This window comes from Thalassophryne amazonica, chromosome 12 (genome assembly GCF_902500255.1).
Source record: "Thalassophryne amazonica chromosome 12, fThaAma1.1, whole genome shotgun sequence".
Classification (NCBI taxonomy): Eukaryota; Metazoa; Chordata; class Actinopteri; order Batrachoidiformes; family Batrachoididae; genus Thalassophryne; species Thalassophryne amazonica.
Window position 1 is genome coordinate 18,596,437 of NC_047114.1, and position 25,186 is coordinate 18,621,622.

General features: G+C 42.7%; 2 protein-coding genes across 2 annotated transcripts in view; both read left to right on the top strand.

The window, feature by feature from the left end:
* Positions 1 to 25,186, top strand: part of LOC117522403 (cadherin-12-like) — a 137,533-nt gene that overhangs the window by 44,418 nt on the left and 67,929 nt on the right. Inside the window, 2 exon segments of the mRNA XM_034183796.1 lie at positions 20,582 to 20,749; positions 20,829 to 21,007. Coding sequence (XP_034039687.1) covers positions 20,582 to 20,749; positions 20,829 to 21,007 — 347 coding nt within the window.
* On the top strand, positions 9,889 to 15,905 carry LOC117521545. Its single transcript, XM_034182866.1, has 2 exons — positions 9,889 to 9,924; positions 14,328 to 15,905. The coding sequence occupies exon 2, from the start codon at positions 14,391 to 14,393 to the stop codon at positions 15,852 to 15,854; it is 1,464 nt and encodes a 487-aa protein (XP_034038757.1). The 5' UTR covers positions 9,889 to 9,924; positions 14,328 to 14,390; the 3' UTR covers positions 15,855 to 15,905.

Sequence of the window (25,186 nt, forward strand, 5' to 3'; positions counted from 1 at the left end):
CTCTGTGTTCAGCATTTGTCCAGACTTTTTCTGCCAGCCCCGAGTTTGCCAGCCATCCTGTAACAGTTCTCTCTCTAGAAGATCCCTCTCATCCACCTCTACCGTAATCCCCAGCTCTCTTAGAGTAGGTTGGGCGTCCAGGAGGGAAGGGAAGATTTTGATACCAGTCTCCAGGAATAGCTTCAGTTGGGCTGGGTATGGTGATTGTGCCTTTATTTTGCGCTCCTTGAGTTTTTTGATCACCTCACACACTTGTTTCCTTTTCCTTTGCACCTCTGGAGAAAAATCTTGGTCAAAAAAGACCTTTTTCCCGTTGAATTCAACATTCTGTTGCTCCCAGGCCTGTCGCAACACTGCCTGTTTCACACTGAAATCTACAAACTGAACTATAATGGACCTCGGTGGTGCCGTCGGTTTTGGCTTAGACACTGTAGACCTGTGCGCTCGCTCAATGCGAATATCGGTGTCTTCCGGTAAGTTTAGTTTCGACTTGAGAAATTGAGTGATGAACGGTATCATCTCTTTTCCTTCTGAATCTTCTTTTATCCCATGAAGTCTTACGTATGTTGTTTTTGCACATTCTGTTCTCCAGTTCATCTTGCTTTGCAGTTAGCTTAGCATCTTTTTTAAGCAGGTATGCTAACACTTTTTCCTGTCATGTGTCTCGATCTTCATTGTTGCTTACCCTGGTTTCCGCAACTTCAATTCTTTTTTCCAGTGTATCAATTCTTTTGTTGATTTCTCCTATTGTCATCTCCATGCACGTTTGAGACTCCTTAATATCTCGTTGAGCATTTCTAGACTCCTCTCGGAATTTACGAAGCTCCATGAGCAACAGGTTTTTGGCCCCGGCTTCGGCTTGTGTTAGGCTAGCATCTAGCGTTAGCTGCTTTTGCATCATTTTCGTGTCTTCACTTTTCCCCATTTTAGCATCTTTCTTGCTCGTTCGTTGTCCAGTAGCCATTCTTGTAGGTTCTTTTATTTTCATTCAGTTAAATCGATATTGTAGGCTGTTTTCCAAAATTCTTGATCGGAGTGCAACTTAGACGCGTCTTCACTCGGGCATACCGGAAGCGGAAGTCCAAATTCTGCATTTTGCATCACCACTCTTAGCTTCACAGTGGAGTAGAGCGGAGAAGGATATTCTTTCATTAAAACGGATCAAATCTAGGCTTGCATCTCAGATGTACCTTCTGGCAATTTGTAGCTAAACTTTCAGGTCTTCTTTTTAAGAACATCCTCCTCTATACCACTTCATCATGAAGATGGATAACTGGTGATACAAAATGCAAAGCTGGGCTTTCTGGAAACAGGGGCATTCCATTGTGAGGTGGGTGATTGATCAGGAGTGTGCCAGTCAGGCTCGCTCCAAGCCACGCCAGCTGTGTGGGACGCAATCATCTGAATGTCATCCGGGTACATAAAATTCCAAAATGGAAGCGCAATTTGCAGCAAGAGCAGCTTTCCCTAATGTAATTGGAGCTGACAGCACACATATTGCTATAAAGGCGCCATCACCTGATGAATTTGTTTTTGCTAATAGGAAACAATTTCATTCCATCAATGTTCACAACATATGCGCAAATGCATTGGGTTGGGTTGGGAACAGGCTCGAACAGGGGTCACTAACCCTGTTCCTGGAGAGCACCTGCCCTGCATGTTTTCCAAATCCACCTACTCAAGTCACACCTGATGTTTTTTTAAGTGGTGTTTTCCAGCTGTTGATTGGCTAAGCACAGCTGATAGAGTTAATAGCCTGGGAGTGGAACAGGGAGAGATAGAAAACATGCAGGACAGGTGCCCTCCAGGAACAGGGTTGGTGACCCCTAGGCTAGAAGCTGGCACAGTGCTTGATGGGTGGTTGCATGTTAAATATTTTATTTGTGCAATTGCTCTGAACGAACTCCAGCGTGGGCACATTTGAGCATGTGCACATTCAGATATGTTGTTTGTTATTATTATGTTATGGCTATGGCCCCACACACACATGCACACACTCCCATTAACATTTCTCCATTTCATGTTTCCGTTTGACAGGGTACCAAATAAACTATCCCTGCACATTTCCAGTCATCTGTGACTCACACTCGGTATAATTTCTTAGTTCATGTTGACTGATCTGATGGCGGTGAAATCCCAGCTCCCGGGGTCTATTTACATGGATTTACATATTTAAAGAGGGGCATGGCAAAGGATGAGCTTGGTGCGTGTGCATGTGTACTCAGTTCCATGTTTATTGAGATGTACAAATGGAAGGTGTGTAGATCCACGCTTAGGCACACTTTGATACATCTGAATATTTTTGTGCTTCCACCAGTTTCTAGGTTTTAGCGTACGCTATGTTTCAAAAGGAAATCCATGCAAGTGTTTGTACATGAGGCCCCAGTACCAATGTCCTACGTAGGACATTCTCTTCATGAAAACAAAAAGGTCTTCACAGTAACTGACAAAAACATTCACTCTGTTTTGGTTACTTGATGGTAAATGCTGCTGTTGATTGTAACTTTTGAAAGAGAGAACTATTGTCATCATGTTTAAGCATCTTTACACACAATATTTTTGTTGCCTTGTCTTTTACATGAAGTATGTCAGCAGGTATTTTTCTGGCAGTTCTTACATTAACCTTTTCATTCCTCAGCAGTGTTGCCAAAGTTACTTTGAAAAGTTACTTTATTTGTTACTTTTTAGTTACTTTGTACAGTTACTTATTAACAACATTATGCAGTTACTTTATTAGCAGCTGCCGACATCTTGTAAGTAATAAGTAATGTAACCAAGACGTAATCTAACTTGGTTACTCATAAGATTGAGTAATCGGCAAAATAACTAATTTGCTAAATAAGAAATAGTTACTTTTCTGAACAGCTGTCGACAAGTTGTCCGCAGCTGCTAATGAAGTAACTATATAGAGTAACTGTAAAATGTTACTGTAAAAAGTAAATAATAAAGTAACTTTTCAAAGTAACTGTGGCAACACTTCCTCAGCTTGCATGCCCACCAGTTTTGATGACATGACTTTTACATTCTTCCCCTTTGTCTTGCCAGTTCTTCCACCTTTTCTTCAGCTCATAACATTTTCCTCCTTTTAGTGCTCCACAAACTTTCCTTTCATTTTCCAAGTAATGAACATTTTATTGTCATTTTGGAGGCCTGAAATGAAGTAAAAAAAAAATATTTTAAAGCACATGTAACATTAATGCATTGGTTACAAAATACAGAAAACAATTTGGGGGGGGGGGGGGGGGGGGGATTTTAGAATTGGTAAGAAAAAAATGTTCAGCCATTGTTGACAGCTTGGGACTCCGGCAAGGGCAATCGCATCCCCTCCTCTCTTCTCTCTCTTCCTCTATCTTTGCTCCAATCTTCAAAGTCCCTACTTCACAGGACTGTGAATTCTTCAAACTATATTGGATTAACCATGGAATTGATCAGCTGGTCTCTCAATGCTACTAACACCATTTTTTCAATAAGGAAATCAGGGCTGGGGGACCCTGCATGCTCACATGGAACCTACTCTGCGGGCTATGTTCTCGACACCTGGGACAAATGGCGTGTTGCGTGCTTGGTATCACTCTCTGTGGAGGACTTCAAAGATTTATTTATAGTTGTTTTTATCATAGGAGGGCTGGTACCTATTGGTTTATATGCTGCCCTGACCTACCAGAGAATTGGCAAGACGGCTGCTACCAGAACCATGACCCCTCATCTGTCCACCATGATTAATGAGTTGGGCAAGGCGATACATTCTCAGACTGTGTTAACCCTTAAACTCAGATGTAAGTTGGACAACATCTCGGAGCAAATGTACACCTTACAATGGAAGATGTCAGAGACCAGGAAATACTCATAAATTGGATTTGGTTGGTTAGAGGAGCTGCAAATGTGCTTTCTCTGCTCAACACTAAACATGGCAGGGTTTCAGCCTCAAAAGCTCAAAGTGCCCCGCTGTTATCCTCTAGAAGAATTTCTATGGCCTTGGTGAATCATTCAGCTGCCCTCTTTTCTTCTGCCCTCCCCGACAGTCAGTCTGTTATTGTCAAGAACTAACATCAAAGACTGCCTAAAGGTGCTTAATGAATGTGAAGAGGACATCCCTAGGTTCATCTCACACTACTTGGATGAGCTACCACCTGTCAGATTCGGCAGCATGGATGCTTCAGCTGTGCTCAGCCGAGTGGAGCAGCTGAGCAGGGAAGTCTCAAGTCTGAGAGCGGCTATGGAGACTGAAGCCAGTGTGAATGAGAACCTTGGTGCGAGCACAGTGGCTATGGATCGCCGGTTGGCGGCTGTCGAGAACATCTGCAGTTTGCCGGAGTGGTCGGGCGGAGCAGCAGCGTCTGCGGAGGCGGAAACACTGGCTCCTGCACCTGAGTCACCGGGGGAGAGTGAGGATGCACTGCCAGCATTGCAAGCATGGAGCACTGTGGTGAAGAAAGCGCCCCGAAAGCGCACAAGGCCTTCAATCGCAGTGGCGCTGTGTAATGGTGTGAGAATGGATGCGCGCCCTAAGAAGGAGCAGCGCAGAAACGTTGGTATAATCAGTACAGGAGCCGAGGATGACATCCCAGTGATTAGAACCAAACTGGTGAGTGTGTTTGCCACTTGGGTCTCTCCTGAGTTTGAAGCTGACACCCTATACTCTTATCTGTCTGGGAAACTGGGGAACCGTGTTATGTGTCGGAAGATTGACTCCAGTCGTAATCGATTTAGTTCATTTCAGGTCACGGCAGAGTGTAATGAAGTGTTTGAACTTTACAACCCACAATTTTGGCCAGCGGGGACCTATGTCCGCCGTTACTTTGAGCCACGCAAACCCAGAGCGAATACTGAAAGCGTGGCACTTGGATCAGGAACTGAGGCGGAGTTGCAGCGCCCCGTACCTGTGATTGCACCTGGTGTTTCAGGAGAGCAGCTGCGCCCTGGTACAGGAAAAATCGCCTCCAAATAAATGAACATTAATATTGTGTCATACAGTGTGCGTGGATTGCGCGTGGGACATACTGAGGCTGACAAATCACGCCGTCTTGTGGTGGATAAACTGTTGGAAACGTGTGATGTACTGTGCCTCCAGGAGACTTTTTTTGGCAAAGCAGGACTTAGAAAGACTTAACTCCCTGTACGCAGATTTCTATGGAGCAGGTAAATCTACCACTGACTGTAGCACCAAGTTAGTGCGGGGCAGAATCTCTGGAGGTGTTGCAGTGTTGTGCCATAAGAGATTGGACCAGCTGATTAAAGTGATAAGACTGGATGTTGACTGGGCTATAGGAATTGAGTTCAGCTGTGGAAATAAAAAGTTCATTATACTGAATATATATACACCCTATGAAAGCCCCCATAATGAGGATGAATACCTTAATAGGTTAGCCTGTATTGGGTCATTTATCCAAGACAATCCATCTACTTGTGTTTACATCTTGGGTGATATGAATGCTGATGTGAGAGACTGTAAATCCTTATTTGGTAATCACTTAAAGCAGTTCTGCTCCAACAATGACTTAATTCTCTCCAGTGAAATGCTTTTGCCTGTGGATAGCTACACTTACATTAGTGAAACGTGGCACACTACATCATGGTTAGACCACTGTATCTGCTCTGAGGATGCACATGACTCTTTGGAAGCCTTGAGGATAAATTATGAACTTGTAACATCTGATCATGTCCCTTTTTCCTTGTCTATAAATGTGGGCAATTTACCCACCCTTTTGCCCATGAATAATGAGACGCAGGAAGGAAAAATATACTGGGACAAGCTGAATGCGCAGGATTTAAACTTGTATCACATCCAGTCTGACTTATGGCTAAGTAATATTGAGTTGCCAGAAAGCACAGTGGTTTGTTCTGACATAAACTGTAAAAATGCACAACATGGCGCAGAACTGTGCTTACTGTATGAGAAAACTATAGACTCTCTTCTTATCTCTAGGTCCTTGTATAAAACTAAAAAGTTCAAAGCCAAGCCAGGGTGGAATGAATATGCAGAAGAGCTTCATGCTGAAGCTAGAAGGGCTTTTAAACTGTGGGCTGAATCAGGCAAACCTACCCTTACCAAAAAGTAGTATATCAATCAATCAATCAATCAATTTTATTTATATAGCGCCAAATCACAACAAACAGTTGCCCCAAGGCGCTTTATATTGTAAGGCAAGGCCATACAATAATTACGTAAAAACCCCAACGGTCAAAACGACCCCCTGTGAGCAAGCACTTGGCGACAGTGGGAAGGAAAAACTCCCTTTTAACAGGAAGAAACCTCCAGCAGAACCAGGCTCAGGGAGGGGCAGTCTTCTGCTGGGACTGGTTGGGGCTGAGGGAGAGAACCAGGAAAAAGACATGCTGTGGAGGGGAGCAGAGATCAATCACTAATGATTAAATGCAGAGTGGTGCATACAGAGCAAAAAGAGAAAGAAACACTCAGTGCATCATGGGAACCCCCCAGCAGTCTAAATCTATAGCAGCATAACTAAGGGATGGTTCAGGGTCACCTGATCCAGCCCTAACTATAAGATTTAGCAAAAAGGAAAGTTTTAAGCCTAATCTTAAAAGTAGAGAGGGTGTCTGTCTCCCTGATCTGAATTGGGAGCTGGTTTCACAGGAGAGGAGCCTGAAAGCTGAAGGCTCTGCCTCCCATTCTACTCTTACAAACCCTAGGAACTACAAGTAAGCCTGCAGTCTGAGAGCGAAGCGCTCTATTGGGGTGATATGGTACTATGAGGTCCCTAAGATAAGATGGGACCTGATTATTCAAAACCTTCTAGAATTAACAGGAAGCCAATGAAGAGAGGCCAATATGGGTGAGATATGCTCTCTCCTTCTAGTCCCCGTTAGTACTCTAGCTGCAGCATTTTGAATTAACTGAAGGCTTTTCAGGGAACTTTTAGGACAACCTGATAATAATGAATTACAATAGTCCAGCCTAGAGGAAATAAATGCATGAATTAGTTTTTCAGCATCACTCTGAGACAAGACCTTTCTAATTTTAGAGATATTGCGTAAATGCAAAAAAGCAGTCCTACATATTTGTTTAATATGCACTTTGAATGACATATCCTGATAAAAAATGACACCAAGATTTCTCACAGTATTACTAGAGGTCAGGGTAATGACATCCAGAGTAAGGTTCTGGTTAGACACCATGTTTCTAAGATTTGTGGGGCCAAGTACAATAACTTCAGTTTTATGTGAGTTTAAAAGCAGGAAATTAGAGGTCATCCATGTCTTTATGTCTGTAAGACAATCCTGCAGTTTAGCTAATTGGTGTGTGTCCTCTGGCTTCATGGATAGATAAAGCTGGGTATCATCTGCGTAACAATGAAAATTTAAGCAATGTCGTCTAATAATACTGCCTAAGGGAAGCATGTATAAAGTGAATAAAATTGGTCCTAGCACAGAACCTTGTAGAATTCCATAATTAACCTTAGTCTGTGAAGAAGATTCTCCATTTACATGAACAAATTGTAATCTATTAGATAAATATGATTCAAACCACTGCAGCGCAGTGCCTTTAATACCTATGGCATGCTCTAATATGCAAGTATGTTTCAAGTATACGTCTAGTTTACTTTTTATATACTTATCAGTACTATTTTTTGGTAAGGGTACACATGGTCCTGTGTTTGATTATAAGAAATGGGCAAATGCTCATTTTAAAGATGCCTTACGCTTTATTAAGGGGAATGAAAACACTTTGAAATCGGAGTCACTTGCAAGGAAATTACAGCAGAATAGTCCTACCGAATTCTGGAAAGAAATAAAAACAATGAACAATTTAAAAACATCTTTGCCAACTAATATAGATTGTGCAAATGGACCTGATGAAATTATTCAATTGTGGCGGAATCATTATTATGAACTGTTTAACTGTATTAAAAGTAATTCATTTGGGATGAACAATATAGACAAACACAAAGAAATGGTCATTTCTACACAAGAAGTTAGTGGTATTGTTATGAATGTGAGTAATAATAAGACGTGGTGCGGATAAAATATCTGCCGAGCATTTAAAATTTGCAAGCAGGAAACTCTTTCCCTTGTTAGCTATTTGTTTCACTGGGTTTTTAATTCATGGTATTTTACCTAATTCTATACTGTCTGTGTTTTTAGTGCCTATTGTAAAGGATAAGGTTGGCAAAATAAATAGCAAAGACAACTATCGGTGTATAGATCTAGCCAGTATTGTATCAGAAGTTTTGGAGAGGGCTATACTCAATAGAATTGAGAAGTTCACGGTGACATCTGACAATCAATTTGGTTTTAAGCCAAAACTTGGCACTGATATATGCATTTTTGCTCTCAAGGAGATCTTAGACTTTTATAACCGGCACAATACCACACTTTTTATGTTTATTCATACCTCAAAAGTGTTTGACCATGTAAATCATGAAAAATTGTTTCATAAATTGTACAATAGAGGAGTTCCGAAATATTTATTGAGAATTTTAGTGCATTGGTATGCTCACCAGTCTGTGTGTGAAATGGGGAAACTATGTATCTTCTCCCTTTCATGTGAGGAATGGGGTAAGACAAGGCAGCATTCTCTCGCCTTGCCCTTTTAATGTGTATATGGACGATCTGTCTAATCTGTTGAATCAATGTAGGACTGGCTGTGGGGTTGGTCATACAACCATAAACCACCTAATGTACGCCGATGACCTTTAATTTTCTGTCCGTGTAGTGCTGGGTTGCAGCAGCTGTTAAAGGTTTGCTCTCAGTACGGTATAGACTTTGATATTAAATACAATGCAAAAAAGAGCAACATCATGATTGTCAGAAGTAAAGAGGACTCTAAATTTTGTTTTCCTGCCTTCTCTCTGTCGGGCAGCATCCTCCAAGTGTGTGATGAAGTGAAATACTTGGGACATTACATAACCGCTGACCTGTCTGATGATAGAGACATTCACAGGCAGCATTGTATTCAATATGTACAAGCTAATATGCTTGTTCGTAAGTTCTCTATGTGCTCTGTACCTGTTAAAACTGCACTTTTTAAAGCATATTGCACTTCAGTATATACTGCCCACCTGCGGTGGCATTACAAACAAAGTAGTAAGCACAAATTTCAGGTTGCATACAATGACGGCATGAGAATGCTGCTTAAGGTGCCGTGATGGAGTAGTGCCAGTCAGATGTTTGTAAATGTCAATGTCCCAACCTGTGCTGCTGTGCTCAAAAACCTCATGTACAGATGCATGTGCAGACTCACAGATTGTGTAAACAGCATCATTCACACCCTGACCAGCTCTGTGCAGAGCTGGTCAGGTTCTTTTCTAGACTGTGGAAACACTGGCACCTCAGCTTACATGGCCATGGATGAAACTGGTCTTTTATTGTCTTTTTTTGTTGTTTTGTATGTTCTTCTGTGTTATTATGTGCCATGTGTCTGAAATAAAGTTTGATGACGATGATGAAGGCAACTCCAGACATTATGCACACACTGACAGAAACTGATGCAAACTCATCTGACTGCTATGAACCCATCTCATCTGCACTCATGACGCACGCCCCACCTTTACCTTTATTGGCCTATCTTTTCAATAACCTTTGTTTATTTTTGTTTGTTTATTGCTGAAGAGAAATACTATGTGTATAATAAAAATGTTATTGTGCTGTTTTGCACCTGTCTTAAAGTAACCCTGAGGATGTACTTGTTATTATTACACAACTTTGTTTTTGTAGCCACTAACGACTGGGAGTGAAGAGATGTTTTTGCAAGAGGAAAGAACTTTCAGATGCCTGTTGATTAAAGGAATTATGTGCGCCAGGGAGTTTGAAATGGCCACTCACCCTCCCTTCGCGCACACACTAGAAAAGAGGGGGCAGAGCCATGCTTCGATAGAGTCTGCTGCGGGTTAACGTACGAACGCCCAGCCGGTTGACAGGCGCACTCTGCTGAAGGTGTTGGCTCTCCACCTTAAAGGCGTCACGGTAAGAGAGAAAAATGCGCTGCAACCACTTGTGTTTGATGTAACTGCTTTTGTGGGGAATAAATATACGCCTTTTTGTTCTAGCAAAATGCAGTCTGTGTGATCATTTCTGTGTGCCGATCTGACCGAACCTTGTTTCAAAACATTTTTGGCGTTGTCGGCAGGATACGGTTACGCTCAGACTACACACAGAAATGTCTTGCTTTAGATTGGGAAAGAAGGATGCCGAGGAGGCATCTCAACAGGAAGAAGTGGTCCCTGGGTGGGATGGGATCACTTCTAAAGAAATAGGCCAGCTTCTACGGCGACGTGGGGGACGCCCTGGGTCGTGGACTGGAGCAATTCCCACCGCGACTCCGCCAGTTTTATGTGAGATGTTAAAACGGGTGGAGGTTAAAGATAAAGCTCCATTGGGAGGAATTAGTGAAATGATGTGGATTTGTGCAGAAGCCTGGAAAGAGCGGGTTTTAACTTTAGATACAGTCCGCTCATCAGAATGTGCTAAATCACAAAAGGTGACAAGATTAGAACAACAAGTGAAGCAATTGGAAATTCAAGCCGAAGAAATAGACGGTGTACCAACTTCCGTCTTGGCTGAAAAATGTAAACAAAAAGGATTGAAAGTGACTTGTGTGTCAGGGATGCGCCCTGATATGTTTGAATTGGCCTCATTGTTGAAAGAAATTGTGCAGGGAGAAAAGAAAGGAGTGAAACCTAGTGCCCCTCCCCTACAGGAGGAGGAGGAGGAGGACTCTGATGATGATCTGGTGCAAATAGCTGCAGTCCGGAAAGGAAAGAAAGACAAAAAGAAGGGGAAAAATAAAGAAAGGCGTTCTTGGAGCTTTGACCCTTGCGAGGAAGATTAGGATGATGGTCAAACTCTTGTGGCCCGCCGAGAATTAAAACAATGGTTCACAAGTGATATTAGACCCCATGTGTGATTGGAAATATTTTGGAAAAAATCAGTTCAAGTCACCTCGGCTTTAGTGGACACAGGAGCGGAGGCCTCATTGATTCATGGAAATCCAGAGAAAATGAAGGGACCTATAGTTCCCTTAACTGGATTAGGCGGACAATTGGTGTATGGAAAAAATATATTGATACCGCTTAAAATTGGAAATATGCCAATTAAAGTGTACACTGTAATAGTGACTCCAATTAATGAATGGATAATTGGCATGGATATTTTAGCTGGAATGACTTTGCATTTAGAACAGGGTAAATTTCAATTTGGGATAGCAAACGTAAGAATGATTCTGGTGGGAAAAGTAAAAATGAAACCTTTTCCCATTCCAGAGGCTACATGTGTGATTAATCAGAAACAATATCGTATTCCTGGAGGACAAGCAGAAATTACTGCAACCATAAAAGACTACTTGGAGGCAGGAGTTTTGAAACCAGTGACAACAAAATGGAATAATCCATTGTGGCCAGTCCGTAAATCGGATGGTACATGGAGAATGACTGTAGACTTTAGAGGTCTAAATAAACATACACCGGCTTTGACTTCAGCTGTACCTGATGCTGTGAGTATAATTGAACGAGTGCAACATCATAGTGGTACGTGGTATGCTGTTATAGATTTGGCCAATGCATTCTTTACCATACCAATCCCAGAGGATAGGATGGAACAGTTTGCCTTTACGTGGGAAGGACGGCAATATACATTCACAAGATTGCCACAAGGATATTTACACAGTCCCACTATTTGTCATAGAGTGGTGGCGGAGCATTTGGAACAGTTCCAGGTTCCAATGAGAATGATGATCTCACATTACATTGATGACATTATGCTTCAAGGAGATACAGAAGCAGAAGTAGTGGAATATCTACCGAAATTAGTGACTCATATGAAATCATTTGGCTGGGAAATTAATCCAGCAAAGATTCAGGGACCAGCTCAAACAGTGAAATTCTTAGGAATAGTTTGGAACAAGGGAGAGAGGGAAATTGCACAGAAAGCTAAAGAGAAAATAGCTAACTTTCCAGTACCTCACAGTAAGACAGATGCACAACGATATATTGGTTTATTTGGATTTTGGAGACATCATATTCCACATTTGGGACAGATTTTACAGCCTTTATATCGATGCACTAGAAAGAAAGAAGAGTTTGTATGGGGAGAGGAACAACAATGCTCATTTGATATGGCAAAGGAAGCCATACAACAAGCTGTGTCTTTAGGGAAAATGCAATCAGGACCAGTAGAACTTCAAGTGTCTGCTCTAAATGATTATGCTAATTGGAGCTTATGGCAAAAACAAAACAGGATACGCAAACCTTTAGGATTCTGGTCGAGAAAACTCCCGGACGCAGGTACGCGTTATACACCTTTTGAAAAACAGCTTTTAGCATGTTATTGGGCTCTAATTGAAACTGAATCACAAACAGTAGGACATGAGGTAATGATGAGAACTCAGATACCTATTCTTTCATGGGTAATGAGTAATCCTACCACACACCGAATAGGAACAGCTCAGGAAGCTAGTGTGATAAAATGGAAATGGTATGTGTCAGAACGAGTAAAACCAGGTGAAAAGGGAGTTTCATTATTGCATGAACAGGTAGCTGATGCTCCCGAGGAGGATGAGGAACCTTTTGAAGTTCAACCATTGGAGGAATCTCCTGTTAAAGCAGGAAAAAGGTGGGATGATTTGTCAGATGATGAGAAAAGTCGAGCATGGTTCACTGATGGTTCCTGTCAATATCAAGCAGGAAAAAGGCGATGGAAAGCAGGAGCTTTTAACCCACAATTAGGTCAGTCTCTGGAAGAATTAGGAGAAGGAAAAAGCAGTCAGTGGGCGGAGTTGAAGGCCGTGCATATGGTGGTCATGCAGGGAGGACCACAGGGCCTCCATATTTATACAGACTCATGGTCACTGACCCAAGGACTACTTACCTGGATGCCTACATGGCATGCCACTAATTGGAAAATACATTCTAAGGAAGTTTGGGGAAGAGAATTGTGGGAAGACATTTGGGAAAAGGCTAAAACAATTCCTATCACTGTGGTGCATGTAGATGCACACACTAATGGACAAGACTCAGAAGCTTTATATAATAAAGCTGCAGATCAATTAGTAAGAGTAATGACTGAATTAAGACAATCGAGTCCAGGTTTGGCGAGATGGGCTCATATCAAAGCAGGACATTGGGGAATTCAAGGTACCCTTAAATGGGCTAGAGACCGGGGTATTGATCTAAAATTGGATGATGTGAAAACAGCAATCACTGAGTGTGAACAATGTCAACACCACCGGAAGGGTGTGCCTCAACATTTGCATGGGCAGTTAAATCGTGGAAAAAGTCCTGGTCAAATTTGGCAACTAGATTTTATAGGACCCTTGCCTATGTCCAAAGGATGCAGACATGCATGCACTGCCATAGATACATTTTCGGGAGTCTTGGTAGTGCATCCATGTAAATTTGCAAATCAAATGGCCACACTTAAGTGTTTGAAAATAATACAGCAGTATTATGGTTTGCCAGTACAGATTCAAACTGATAATGGTACTCATTTTACGGGGAATAAAGTAAAAGAGTGGGCCAAAGAAAATCATGTTGAATGGATTTATCATATTCCCTATTACCCGCAGGCGGCGGGGTTAATAGAACGAATGAATGGGCTCCTTAAAGAGACCCTATTGAAGCTATCAAAAGATCGCACTATGCGACAATGGAAACAGGATTTGACCACTGCTGTGGATCAGCTGAACAATCGACCTTTAGGGTCAGGATCCACACCCTTGATAAGAATGATTTCAGGAGAAATGATAGAGCATACTACAGAAAGCATCAAAATGTGGAAAATTGATCCACAAGCGGAACTACCTGTCAGAGCAACTCCAGGCTCAGCAGGACTGGATTTAAGAACATTGACAACCGTAACATTGGTACCTGATCAAATTCAAGTGGTAAAGACAGGGTTAGGCCTGCAGTGTCCAAAGGGGACATATGGACACATTTTACCACGTAGCGGTTTATCACTCAAAGGTTTAACCATTCAAGCCGGAGTGATAGATGCAGATTATCAAGGTGAGATTGGAGTGGTTTGTCGATTATTTGGAGAACAACCCCTGATATTGAATAAAGGAGATAAAATTACTCAATTAATAATCAAACCCTGTGAAATGGGGTTGGTACAGGAGATACCAAAACCCGTAGTAATAACTACACGAGGAACACAAGGTTTTGGTTCCTCAGATCAAGCAGGTGCCAAAGTTTGGGTGAAACAACCTAACGGACCGCCTAAGGCGGCAGAAATTATAGCTCAAGGGAATGATGCAACTGTTAGTATACTCTATCAGGGTGAAGAAAAATGGGTAAATGTGCCTATATCAAAGTGCTATGTAAGGGAAGACTAATCATTGTCATTCTACCTATAGTTACTCCTGTGTTGTCTAGGTTTAATGCCCTGGTGGGAGTTGCTGATCGGGAAATCAAGGACCACAAGAGGCGGGCGTCGCTATGGCAACCAGTGGAAGCCCCGGAATTGGAAGTGTCGGCTGCTGGGTCATACTCCTCCTTGTAGGTGGTGCCATGGTCTCCAGCTGCTGGGGAATGACAGAAGGGAATGAACTCAACAAAATTGTGAGATTTAAAACAGGATGGAAGGAATCTTCAAGGAACAGGACACAAGACAATTTCACTTGCAAAGCAAATCATCCATGTAGAATGATTAATCTAACTAGTAACTGTGATTTATGGTCATGTGTGACCTGTGTTGCCAATCACCGTGTACCAATATTTACTAAAGGATGCAATGTCACTCTTAGTGCTGAAGTAAATATATGTGTATTTAATATGACAAGTAGAATATGTACTACCATTAATGGAACTACCTGGACAGTCAAACTGCAGAGTCAAATATTTATCAGTAATGGTACCACAATTGAGGGAAGAAGAACTCGCTTCCTATATGGATTAAGGGTACTACCAAAAGAAGCTAAGGCAACACAAACCCAGGTTGCCCCTTTAATTGATACTTGTACTCATTTGGCACAGGCCACAGTAAAAACAAAGGTATATTGGCAAATTACCTTTCCAAATATTCTGACTTGCAGAAGACGCCGAAGAGCGTGGTATGACACTTTATTAGGAGGAACAGGAACTGTCCTAGGAGTATCAAATACTGTGGACAATGAAGTAACTAGAACCATGCTGTCAAACACAGGTCAGTATTCATCTCAAGTATTACATCAGATAGGAGAGTGGTTACCAACAGCATTGGTAGGACAATTGCAAAATGCAGATTTGTGGCAGAAGAGCTTTCAATGGCAAATGAAACTATGGAATGAAACCTATGATTCACTGAAAAACTTATCACATATAAGTAATTGGACAGCATGTGCAATGCAAACAATCCATGCAGAAGCTCTAAAAGAACGATTCCAGCGTATAGTTACTGCAGGGAACTACTATGATTGGAGACGGATTTGGAATATAACTGATACCTTATGGTTAAAGTTACATCCAGAATTTACACAGTGTAATGAAACAGTATGTACTGGACACTGGACCCAGTACAATGTGACACAACCAAAGGTTGTTTGTAAATATCAAGTATTACCGGTAATTACGACTAATGGCTATTGGTTCTTGCATATGGATGGAGAGTGGTTAGAACCAAAAACCAATACGACTTTTGATACTAAAATGTGTGACATCACTGATAAAGGAATGACCTGTGTGCTGCAAACTGGATATGCTAATCCATGTCTAACCGACTCAGAGGTTGTACTTTGTGATTGGACAAGAGAAACACCAAGAGAAATGTGGCAGATTGGCCCACATACTCTGTGTGTTGCAACAATGACAGAAAATTCACAGGTGCCTTCGGTTCCGTACACTGGCTGTTTAAATAATGTACACTTATGGCATTGGGGAAACCGGACTTATCGTTTGACTAATTATTCTGTATCGTTTGACTAATTCGGCTGACTTCGGTACAATGGGATGTATTGCATTCCCCATGGAGTCTTTCCCTGGAGCGTTTCAAATGCGCATTGGAACAATCTACGGAAATTCAGCAATTAATAGAGTCACATAAGTCCAACGTCTCCAGTCTCATGGTCCACATTGATTACCAGTGACCGGGTAAAACATGTAGCAAAATTAGTACAGCAAGCATCAGCACACCACTGGTGGGATATCTTTTCAGGGATGTCTATTACTGCCAGAAACACCTTAGTGCCCCCTTTAATAGTGTTAGTAATAACAATATGTGTTATGACTTTTTGTAATATTTTTACATGCATATATGTTATACGGTTAAGACGGGAAGTGGAATGGGTAATATTTCAACGAATGCGATGAAATTGACACTGTTAATTCATGATCCTTTTGGAGTAAACCAATATAATGTCACATTAGACCCCACAATACTGGGTTATGTGTATGAATATATTGCATGGAATGAGGATAATCAAGACTATATTACTTGAAATTTTGTTTGTGAATCACTAGAAGAAATGTGGGAAATGTTCTGGCACGATATAGTCAATGTTTATGGATGGAATTCACATTTACCTATCTCCATACAAAGTTACATAAATTGATTGGTGCAAAACACCAAGAGTGGAAATGTATAATAAAAATGTTGTTGTGCTGTTTTGCACCTGTCTTAAAGTAACCCTGAGGATGTACTTGTTATTATTACACAACTTTGTTTTTGTAGCCACTAACGACTGGGAGTGAAGAGATGTTTTTGCAAGAGGAAAGAACTTTCAGATGCCTGTTGATTAAAGGAATTATGTGCGCCAGGGAGTTTGAAATGGCCACTCACCCTCCCTTCGCGCACACACTAGAAAAGAGGGGGCAGAGCCATGCTTCGATAGAGTCTGCTGCGGGTTAACGTACGAACGCCCAGCCGGTTGGCAGGCGCACTCTGCTGAAGGTGTTGGCTCTCCACCTTAAAGGCGTCACGGTAAGAGAGAAAAATGCGCTGCAACCACTTGTGTTTGATGTAACTGCTTTTGTGGGGAATAAATATACGCCTTTTTGTTCTAGCAAAATGCAGTCTGTGTGATCATTTCTGTGTGCCGATCTGACCGAACCTTGTTTCAAAACACTATGCCATTGGTCAACGTTTTCCAAAACAAAAAAGTCAATTCAAATTAGTGCTATTCAAAAGGAAAATTACTGTGAAGGACAAAGATTCAAAGATGTAGAGAAATGCTTACAGTCGATTTCCTCTGTTTCTTTTTTCTTTTCTTCTTTTCTTTGAGGCTCAAAAGTGAAAACTGCTCTGTTGTTGTTGTCTGTCAGATCATGTGGATTCTGGCAACAGAGTGTAAACAGTAGGTGATTTCCTGTAATGGATGATAGCATTCTGAACAGTCTGAATTAAAGTCTGCTCGAAAAAATGGGTAGTTCTGCTAAAAGTATCTGAATCTATTTGCTATAACTTTGGTGAAAGATCCTATAAATACCATTTGTTCTAGTTGTCAACAGATTTGTGGTATTTGTTGCTCAGGAATGGTCAAAATGGTGAAAATTGTTGGGTTGAAGTGTCTGCCCTTTTGGAATCTAAGAATGCAGACTGTCAATTGGAACGAACAAACAGCCTGCATGCAAATGTTGAGTTACCTGATGCATGTATCATCTGAGACCACTGTGGCTACAGAAATCTTAATATCAATCAATCAATCAATTTTTTATATAGCGCCAAATCACAACAAACAGTTGCCCCAAGGCGCTTTATATTGTAAGGCAAGGCCATACAATAATTATGTAAAACCCCAACGGTCAAAACAACCCGCTGTGAGCAAGCACTTGGCTACAGTGGGAAGGAAAAACTCCCTTTTAACAGGAAGAAACCTCCAGCAGAACCAGGCTCAGGGAGGGGCAGTCTTCTGCTGGGACTGGTTGGGGCTGAGGGAGAGAACCAGGAAAAAGACATGCTGTGGAGGGGAGCAGAGATCGATCACTAATGATTAAATGCAGAGTGGTGCATACAGAGCAAAAAGAGAAAGAAACAATGCATCATGGGAACCCCCCAGCAGTCTACGTCTATAGCAGCATAACTAAGGGATGGTTCAGGGTCACCTGATCCAGCCCTAACTATAAGCTTTAGCAAAAAGGAAAGTTTTTAAGCCTAATCTTAAAAGTAGAGAGGGTGTCTGTCTCCCTGATCTGAATTGGGAGCTGGTTCCACAGGAGAGGAGCCTGAAAGCTGAAGGCTCTGCCTCCCATTCTACTCTTACAAACCCTAGGAACTACAAGTAAGCCTGCAGTCTGAGAGCGAAGCGCTCTATTGGGGTGATATGGTACTACGAGGTCCCTAAGATAAGATGGGACCTGATTATTCAAAACCTTATAAGTAAGAAGAAGAATTTTAAATTCTATTCTAGAATTAACAGGAAGCCAATGAAGAGAGGCCAATATGGGTGAGATATGCTCTCTCCTTCTAGTCCCCGTCAGTACTCTAGCTGCAGCATTTTGAATTAACTGAAGGCTTTTTAGGGAACTTTTAGGACAACCTGCTAATAATGAATTACAATAGTCCAGCCTAGAGGAAATAAATGCATGAATTAGTTTTTCAGCATCACTCTGAGACAAGACCTTTCTGATTTTAGAGATATTGCGTAAATGAAAAAAAGCAGTCCTACATATTTGTTTAATATGCGCTTTGAATGACATATCCGGATCAAAAATGACTCCAAGATTTCTCACAGTATTACTAGAGGTCAGGGTAATGCCATCCAGAGTAAGGATCTGGTTAGAGACCATGTTTCTAAGATTTGTGGGGCCAAGTACAATAACTTCAGTTTTATCTGAGTTTAAAAGCAGGAAATTAGAGGTCATCCATGTCTTTATGTCTGTAAGACAATCCTGCAGTTTAGCTAATTGGTGTGTGTCCTTTGGCTTCATGGATAGATAAAGCTGGGTATCATCTGCGTAACAATGAAAATTTAAGCAATACCGTCTAATAATACTGCCTAAGGGAAGCATGTATAAAGTGAATAAAATTGGTCCTAGCACAGAACCTTGTGGAACTCCATAATTAACTTTAGTCTGTGAAGAAGATTCTCCATTTACATGAACAAACTGTAATCTATTAGACAAATATGATTCAAACCACGGCAGCGCAGTGCCTTTAATACCTATGGCATGCTCTAATCTCTGTAATAAAATTTTATGGTCAACAGTATCAAAAGCAGCACTGAGGTCTAACAGAACAAGCACAGAGATGAGTCCACTGTCCGAGGCCATAAGAAGATCATTTGTAACCTTCACTAATGCTGTTTCTGTACTATGATGAATTCTAAAACCTGACTGAAACTCTTCAAATAGACCATTCCTCTGCAGATGATCAGTTAGCTGTTTTACAACTACCCTTTCAAGAATTTTTGAGAGAAAAGGAAGGTTGGAGATTGGCCTATAATTAGCTAAGATAGCTGGGTCAAGTGATGGCTTTTTAAGTAATAGTTTAATTACTGCCACCTTAAAAGCCTGTGGTACATAGCCAACTAACAAAGATAGATTGATCATATTTAAGATCGAAGCATTAAATAATGGTAGGGCTTCCTTGAGCAGCCTGGTAGGAATGGGGTCTAATAAACATGTTGATGGTTTGGATGAAGTAACTAATGAAAATAACTCAGAACAATCGGAGAGAAAGTGTTGTGTGGGCCGCCAGAAGAGGAGGTACTGCTGGCCCACCACCAGAGGGCACCCTGTCTGGAGTGCGGGCTCCAGGCACCAGAGGGCGCAGCCGCCTCACAGGAGCAGCCAGGGTGACAGCTGTCACCTGCAACAGCTGTTACCAATCATCTCATCAGCAGGGGTATATCAGCAGGACTACGTCTCCACCTCTTTGCCGAGATATCGTTCTACCTGGAAGGTAACGTACTCAGCTAACTGTGTGACAGTAACCTTTTGTGACTTTGTGCGTTGCATAACAGACTCCTTTTCCAACGAGAGGTGGAGGTAGTTTTCCTGCCGTGCGGATTGCTGGGTGCAAACGCGCCCTCATTTAATTGTTTCTTTGTTCCTCGCCAGCAGTACCAGGTCCGACACGCGGAAGCAGTGGCCACCTGGGAATTCGGGACTTGGCGGCTCCAGTATTCCCGGGGTCTGGTGGCGGAGGAAATCGTGTGGTTCCGGTTCTGCTTTGGACAGACGTCTCCTATCTTCGAGCCTGCCCACACGACACCTTTTGTGATTTGGCTTTTTGTCCATTATTGTAATCTGTTGTATTTGTTGTGCCCATTCACAACAGTAAAGTGTTGTTATTTGACTTCCTCCATTGTCCGTTCATTTGCGCCCCCTGTTGTGGGTCCGTGTACCTACACTTTCCCAACAGAAAGAGTCTAACCAAATACCGGCATCACTGAAAGCAGCCCAAGATAACGATGCGTCTTTGGGATGGTTATGAGTAATTTTTTCTCTAATAGTTAAAATTTTGTTAGCAAAGAAAGTCATGAATGAATATACAGATTCATTTCTTAAATTTATCAAATGAATCATGGCTAAATTGACAACAACCTTGCTGTACATTTATGGCTGTTAAGACAATGGATCAATTAATGGGTTAGATGAATGGCTGAAGGGTAAAATTTGGTTTGACTATTCTGCTTTGAGTTTCCTATATACTGTCCCCGATTTCTCATTACTTCTCTTGTTTCCACTGTTGTTATCAAATATCATTCTCCTAGGAGTGATCCGGACAGCTTTGGCTAACATGGACCGGGAAGTGAAAATGGAGTACCACGTTCTTCTACAAGCCAAAGATATGGGAGGTCATCTAGGGGGACTGGCTTCCACCACCACCATAAATATCACTCTCACTGATGTGAATGATAACCCACCACGCTTTTCTAAGAGTGAGACTCAGCAGTAATGCTTGATTTGTTGATTGATTCATAAAGTGATGCTTATGAATTATGTATGTTTTCGTCTCAGGTGTGTTCCTTTTCCAGGTATCAGAGTTTGCATCAGTTGGTTCAGAAGTGGGCCAGGTTGCAGCAAATGATCTGGATATTCGTAAAAATGCAGAGATGGATTATTCGATTGTTCCAGATGAGCACAACATGTTTGACATCATCTCTAATGGCCGGGAGGGAATCTTGTTGCTGAAAAGGGTATATTTCTTCTTCTTCTTTGTCTTTTGGCTGTTCCCGTTAGGGGTCACCACAGCAGATCAATCATTTCCATCTCACCCTGTCCTGTGTATCTTCCTCTGTCACACCAACCACCTCCCTCAGCACATCCATAAACCTCCTCTTTGGCCTCCCTCTGCTCCTCCTGCCTGGTGGCTCCATCCTCAGCATCCTTCTCCCTATACGAGGTCTATTAGAAAAGTATCTGACCTTATTATTTTTTTCAAAAACCATATGGATTTGATTCATATGTTTTTACGTCAGCCAAGCTTGAACCTTCGTGCGCATGCGTGAGTTTTTCCACGCCTGTCGGTTGCGTCATTCGCCTGTGAGCTCGCCTTGTGGGAGGAGTGGCCCAGCCCCCTCATCGGATTTTCATTGTCAGGAAATGGCGGAATGATTTGGGCTTTTTTTCCATCAGAATTTTTTCAGAAACCATTAGAGACAAGCAGCTGGAAACCATTCGAAAAATTTATCTGGCTTTCGGTGAAAATTTTACGGGCTTCACAGAGAATAAGGACTGTTACTACAGCTTTAAAGATGCCCCACAATGGCGCACGGCGCGCCGCACTCCGAGCCGCCATCGAGAGGCAGAAACGGATGGCTGTGTGGAGCTGGGACCGTCATGAGCAATTTCTCTGGTTATCACAAGAGCTGGACATCAGCCATTTTCCGGCAGATCGAGCAGACAAAGGAACACCTCTGTTTCGGAGTGTTAGAGGACAAGTTGGGACATGCCCAGCTCTCCACAATTTCTCTTATACTCACTGGGCTGCTAAGCATTGAAAGCCGAGATAGGCATGTCCCAACTTGTCCTCTAACACTCCGAAACAGAGGTGTTCCTTTGTCTCGCTCGATCAGCGAATCGGTCCTGACGCGCGAAGCCTCTGCGTGGGTTTCCATGACAAAATCTCTTGTTAAAAGTGAAATCTGCCGGAAAATGGCTGATGTCCAGCTCTTGTGATAACCAGAGAAATTGCACACGACGGTCCCGGCTCCACACAGCGATCCGTTTAGAAATGATGTGGTGTTTTCTGCCTCTCGATGGCGGCTCGGAGTGCGGTGCGCCGTGCGCCATTGTGGGGCATCCTTAAAGCTGTAGTAACAGTCCTTATTCTCTGTGAAGCCTGTAAAAGTTTCACTGAAAGCCAGATAAATTTTTCGAATGGTTTCCAGCTGCTTGTCTCTAACAGTTTCTGAAAAAATTCTGATGGAAAAAAAAAGTCCAAATCATTCCGCCATTTCCTGACAATGAAAATCCGACGAGGGGGCTGGACCACTCCTCCCACAAGGCGTGCTCACAGGCGAATGATGCAACCGACAGGCGTGGAAAAACTCACGCATGCGCACGAAGGTTCAAGCTTCGCTGACATAAAAACATATGAATCAAATCCATATGGTTTTTGAAAAAAATAATAAGGTCAGATACTTTTCTAATAGACCTCGTATACCCTGGGTCCCTCCTCTGCACATGTCCAAACCATCTCAATCTCGCCTCTCTGACTTTGTCTCCAAACCGTCCCACCTGGGCTGTCCCTCTGATATCTTGTCGATTCTTATCACTCCCAAAGAGAATCTCAACATCTTCAGGTCTGCCACCTCCAGCTCTGCCTCCTGTCTTTTTACTAGTGCCACTGTCTCTAAGCTGTACAGCATAGCTGGTCTCACTACTGTCTTGTAAACTTTCCCCTTCACTCTGGGTAAAAGGGTATATTTATTTTGGAATTTTCCAGGTTTAGACAACAAACACTGTTTGCGAAACGTTGCAATCTAATATATCAAGCTGACCTTGTGTGTGTGTGTGTGTGTGTGTCTTCCCTATGCACAGCCACAGTAATTAAGCAATCAACACCAAACTTGCTATGGTGACTGGGGGCACCAAGGGGGAGGTCACTGGGGCCCTTAGGTTGAAAGCGTACATGCTCAAACACACACACTGATCCCTTATTTTCGTAATTCACATGGTACTCAGGTCAGGTAGCAAGCATGACGCATCATGTAAATAAATAAATACTAAAATCCACGTGTATTTAAGCCTTTGCCATGAAGCTCAAACTTGAGCTCAGGTGCATCCTGTTTCCACTGATTATCTTTGAGATGTTTCTACAGTTTAATGGAGTCCACCTGGGGTAAATTCAGTTGACTGGACATGATTTGGAAAGGCACACACCTATCTATATGTACTGTAAGGTCCCACAGTTGACAGTGCATACCAGAGCACAAACCAAACATGAAGTCAAAGAAATTGTCTGCAGACCTCTGATACAGGATTGGGGATGGGTATAGAAACATTTCTTCTGCTTTGAAGGTCCCAATGAGCACAGTGGCCTCCATCATCTGTAAACATAAGAAGAAGCTCAGATCCGCCAGGACTCTTCATGGAGCTGGCTGCCTGTCTAAACTGAACGATCGTGGAAGAAGGGCCATAGTCAGGGAGGTGACCAAGAACACAATGGTCACTGTCAGAGCTCCAGCATTCCTCTGTGGAGAGAGGAGAACCATCCAGAAGGACAACCATCCCTGCAGCAATCCACCAATCAGGCCTGTATGATAGAGTGACCAGACAGAAGTCACTCTTTCATAAAAGGCACATGGCAGCCCACCTGGTGTTTGCCAAAAGGCACCTGAAGGACTCTCAGACCATGAGGAAAAAATTCTCTGGTCTGATGAGACAAAGGTTGAACTCTTTGGCGTGAATACCAGGAGTCATGTTTGGCAGATACCAGGCATCATCCCTACAATGAAGTATGGTGGTGGCATGATCATACTGTGGCGATGTTTTTCAGCGGCAGGAACCGAGTGACTAGTGTTGAGTTGTAAATGATTTGTGTGGCACCAGATAGCAAAGTCCTTCACTAGGCTCCTGTACTCCTCTTCTCTGTCATACCTCATGCATCCAACAATGGCTGTGTTATCTGTAAAGAGAAGAGGGTCCAGCACCGTGCCCTGCGGTGCTCCAGTACTGCTGATCACAGTGTCAGAAGTGGTGTCCCTCAGCTTGACATACTGCAGCCTGTTAGTGAGATAGCTGGAGATCCAAGTGACCAGACAGGAGTCCACTCACATACTGTTCAGTGTGTCCTGGAGCACAAGGGTCTGGATGGTGTTGAAGGCACCCGAGAAGTCCAGGAAGACAATCCTCACTGCGCCGTTTCCCTTATCCAGGTGCGAGTGGACTCGGTGTAGCAAGTAGAGGATGGCATCCTCCACACCAACACCTGCCCTATATGCGAACTACAGACAGTCCTGGGTGTGTTACACCTGGGATTTGAGGAAGTTGAGGAAGAGCCGCTCCAACATCTTTATTAGGTGTGAAGTAATTGCCACTGGTTGGAAGTCATTCAGCTCACTGGGCCGGTTCTTCTTAGCAACTGGAATGATGCATGAAGTCTTTCAGAGAGTGGGCACTCTCCCTAGCTGTAGACTAAGGTTGAAGATATGTTGTAATGGTTCTCCCAGTTCAGTCACGCAGGTTTTCAATAGTTGGGGACACACCTTGTCTGGACCTGTCGCTTTCCTGGGAAAGACCTTCCTCAGTTGTCCTCTGACCTGGTCCACAGTGATGTATGGAGGAGGTTGTGTTGAGGTGGGGGAGGAGGAGGATGGGGCTGCTGCTGTGATGTCTGGGGGGAGGTGTGCTGAGAGAAGAAGGAGAGATGTCTGCAGTGAGGGAGGGGGTCGGGGGGGGTCATGCACTTGTTGAATCGGTTGAAGAAGTTTGTAAGTTTGTTCGCTGTCTGTGTACTGGGGGTATAGTGTGGCTGTAGGTAGACCATATTTGTGATCAGACTTGGTGATCAGAGTGGTGTGACTGTATGCATCCCTCACATTAATATACAGTAAGTCAGTTGTCCTGTTGTTTCTTGTTGGGCATTCCACAAGCTATTGTGGACAGGAAGGGCTGGACACAAATACAGGACTCAGACATATAGCTCTGTAGTTTAAGACAGTTTAGTGTAACAGTAAGATGGGTTTAGTTCACGTAAAGGCAGTCCAACAAGAGCAAAAATACAACTCATATCAGTCTTTGGCGTGGTCGAACAAACAGGCAGGTGGTCATAAACACAAGGAGGCTAGCAGGATGAGGAAACACAAGGAACAGGTGCAACATGTGGATCATGAATACACCCAGGTGATGACCTACAGATTAGAAACACATGC

Bases quoted from the DNA above. Each gene is read 5' to 3' on its own strand.
- LOC117521545 (XM_034182866.1), top strand. From the start codon at position 14,391: ATGGCAACCAGTGGAAGCCCCGGAATTGGAAGTGTCGGCTGCTGGGTC.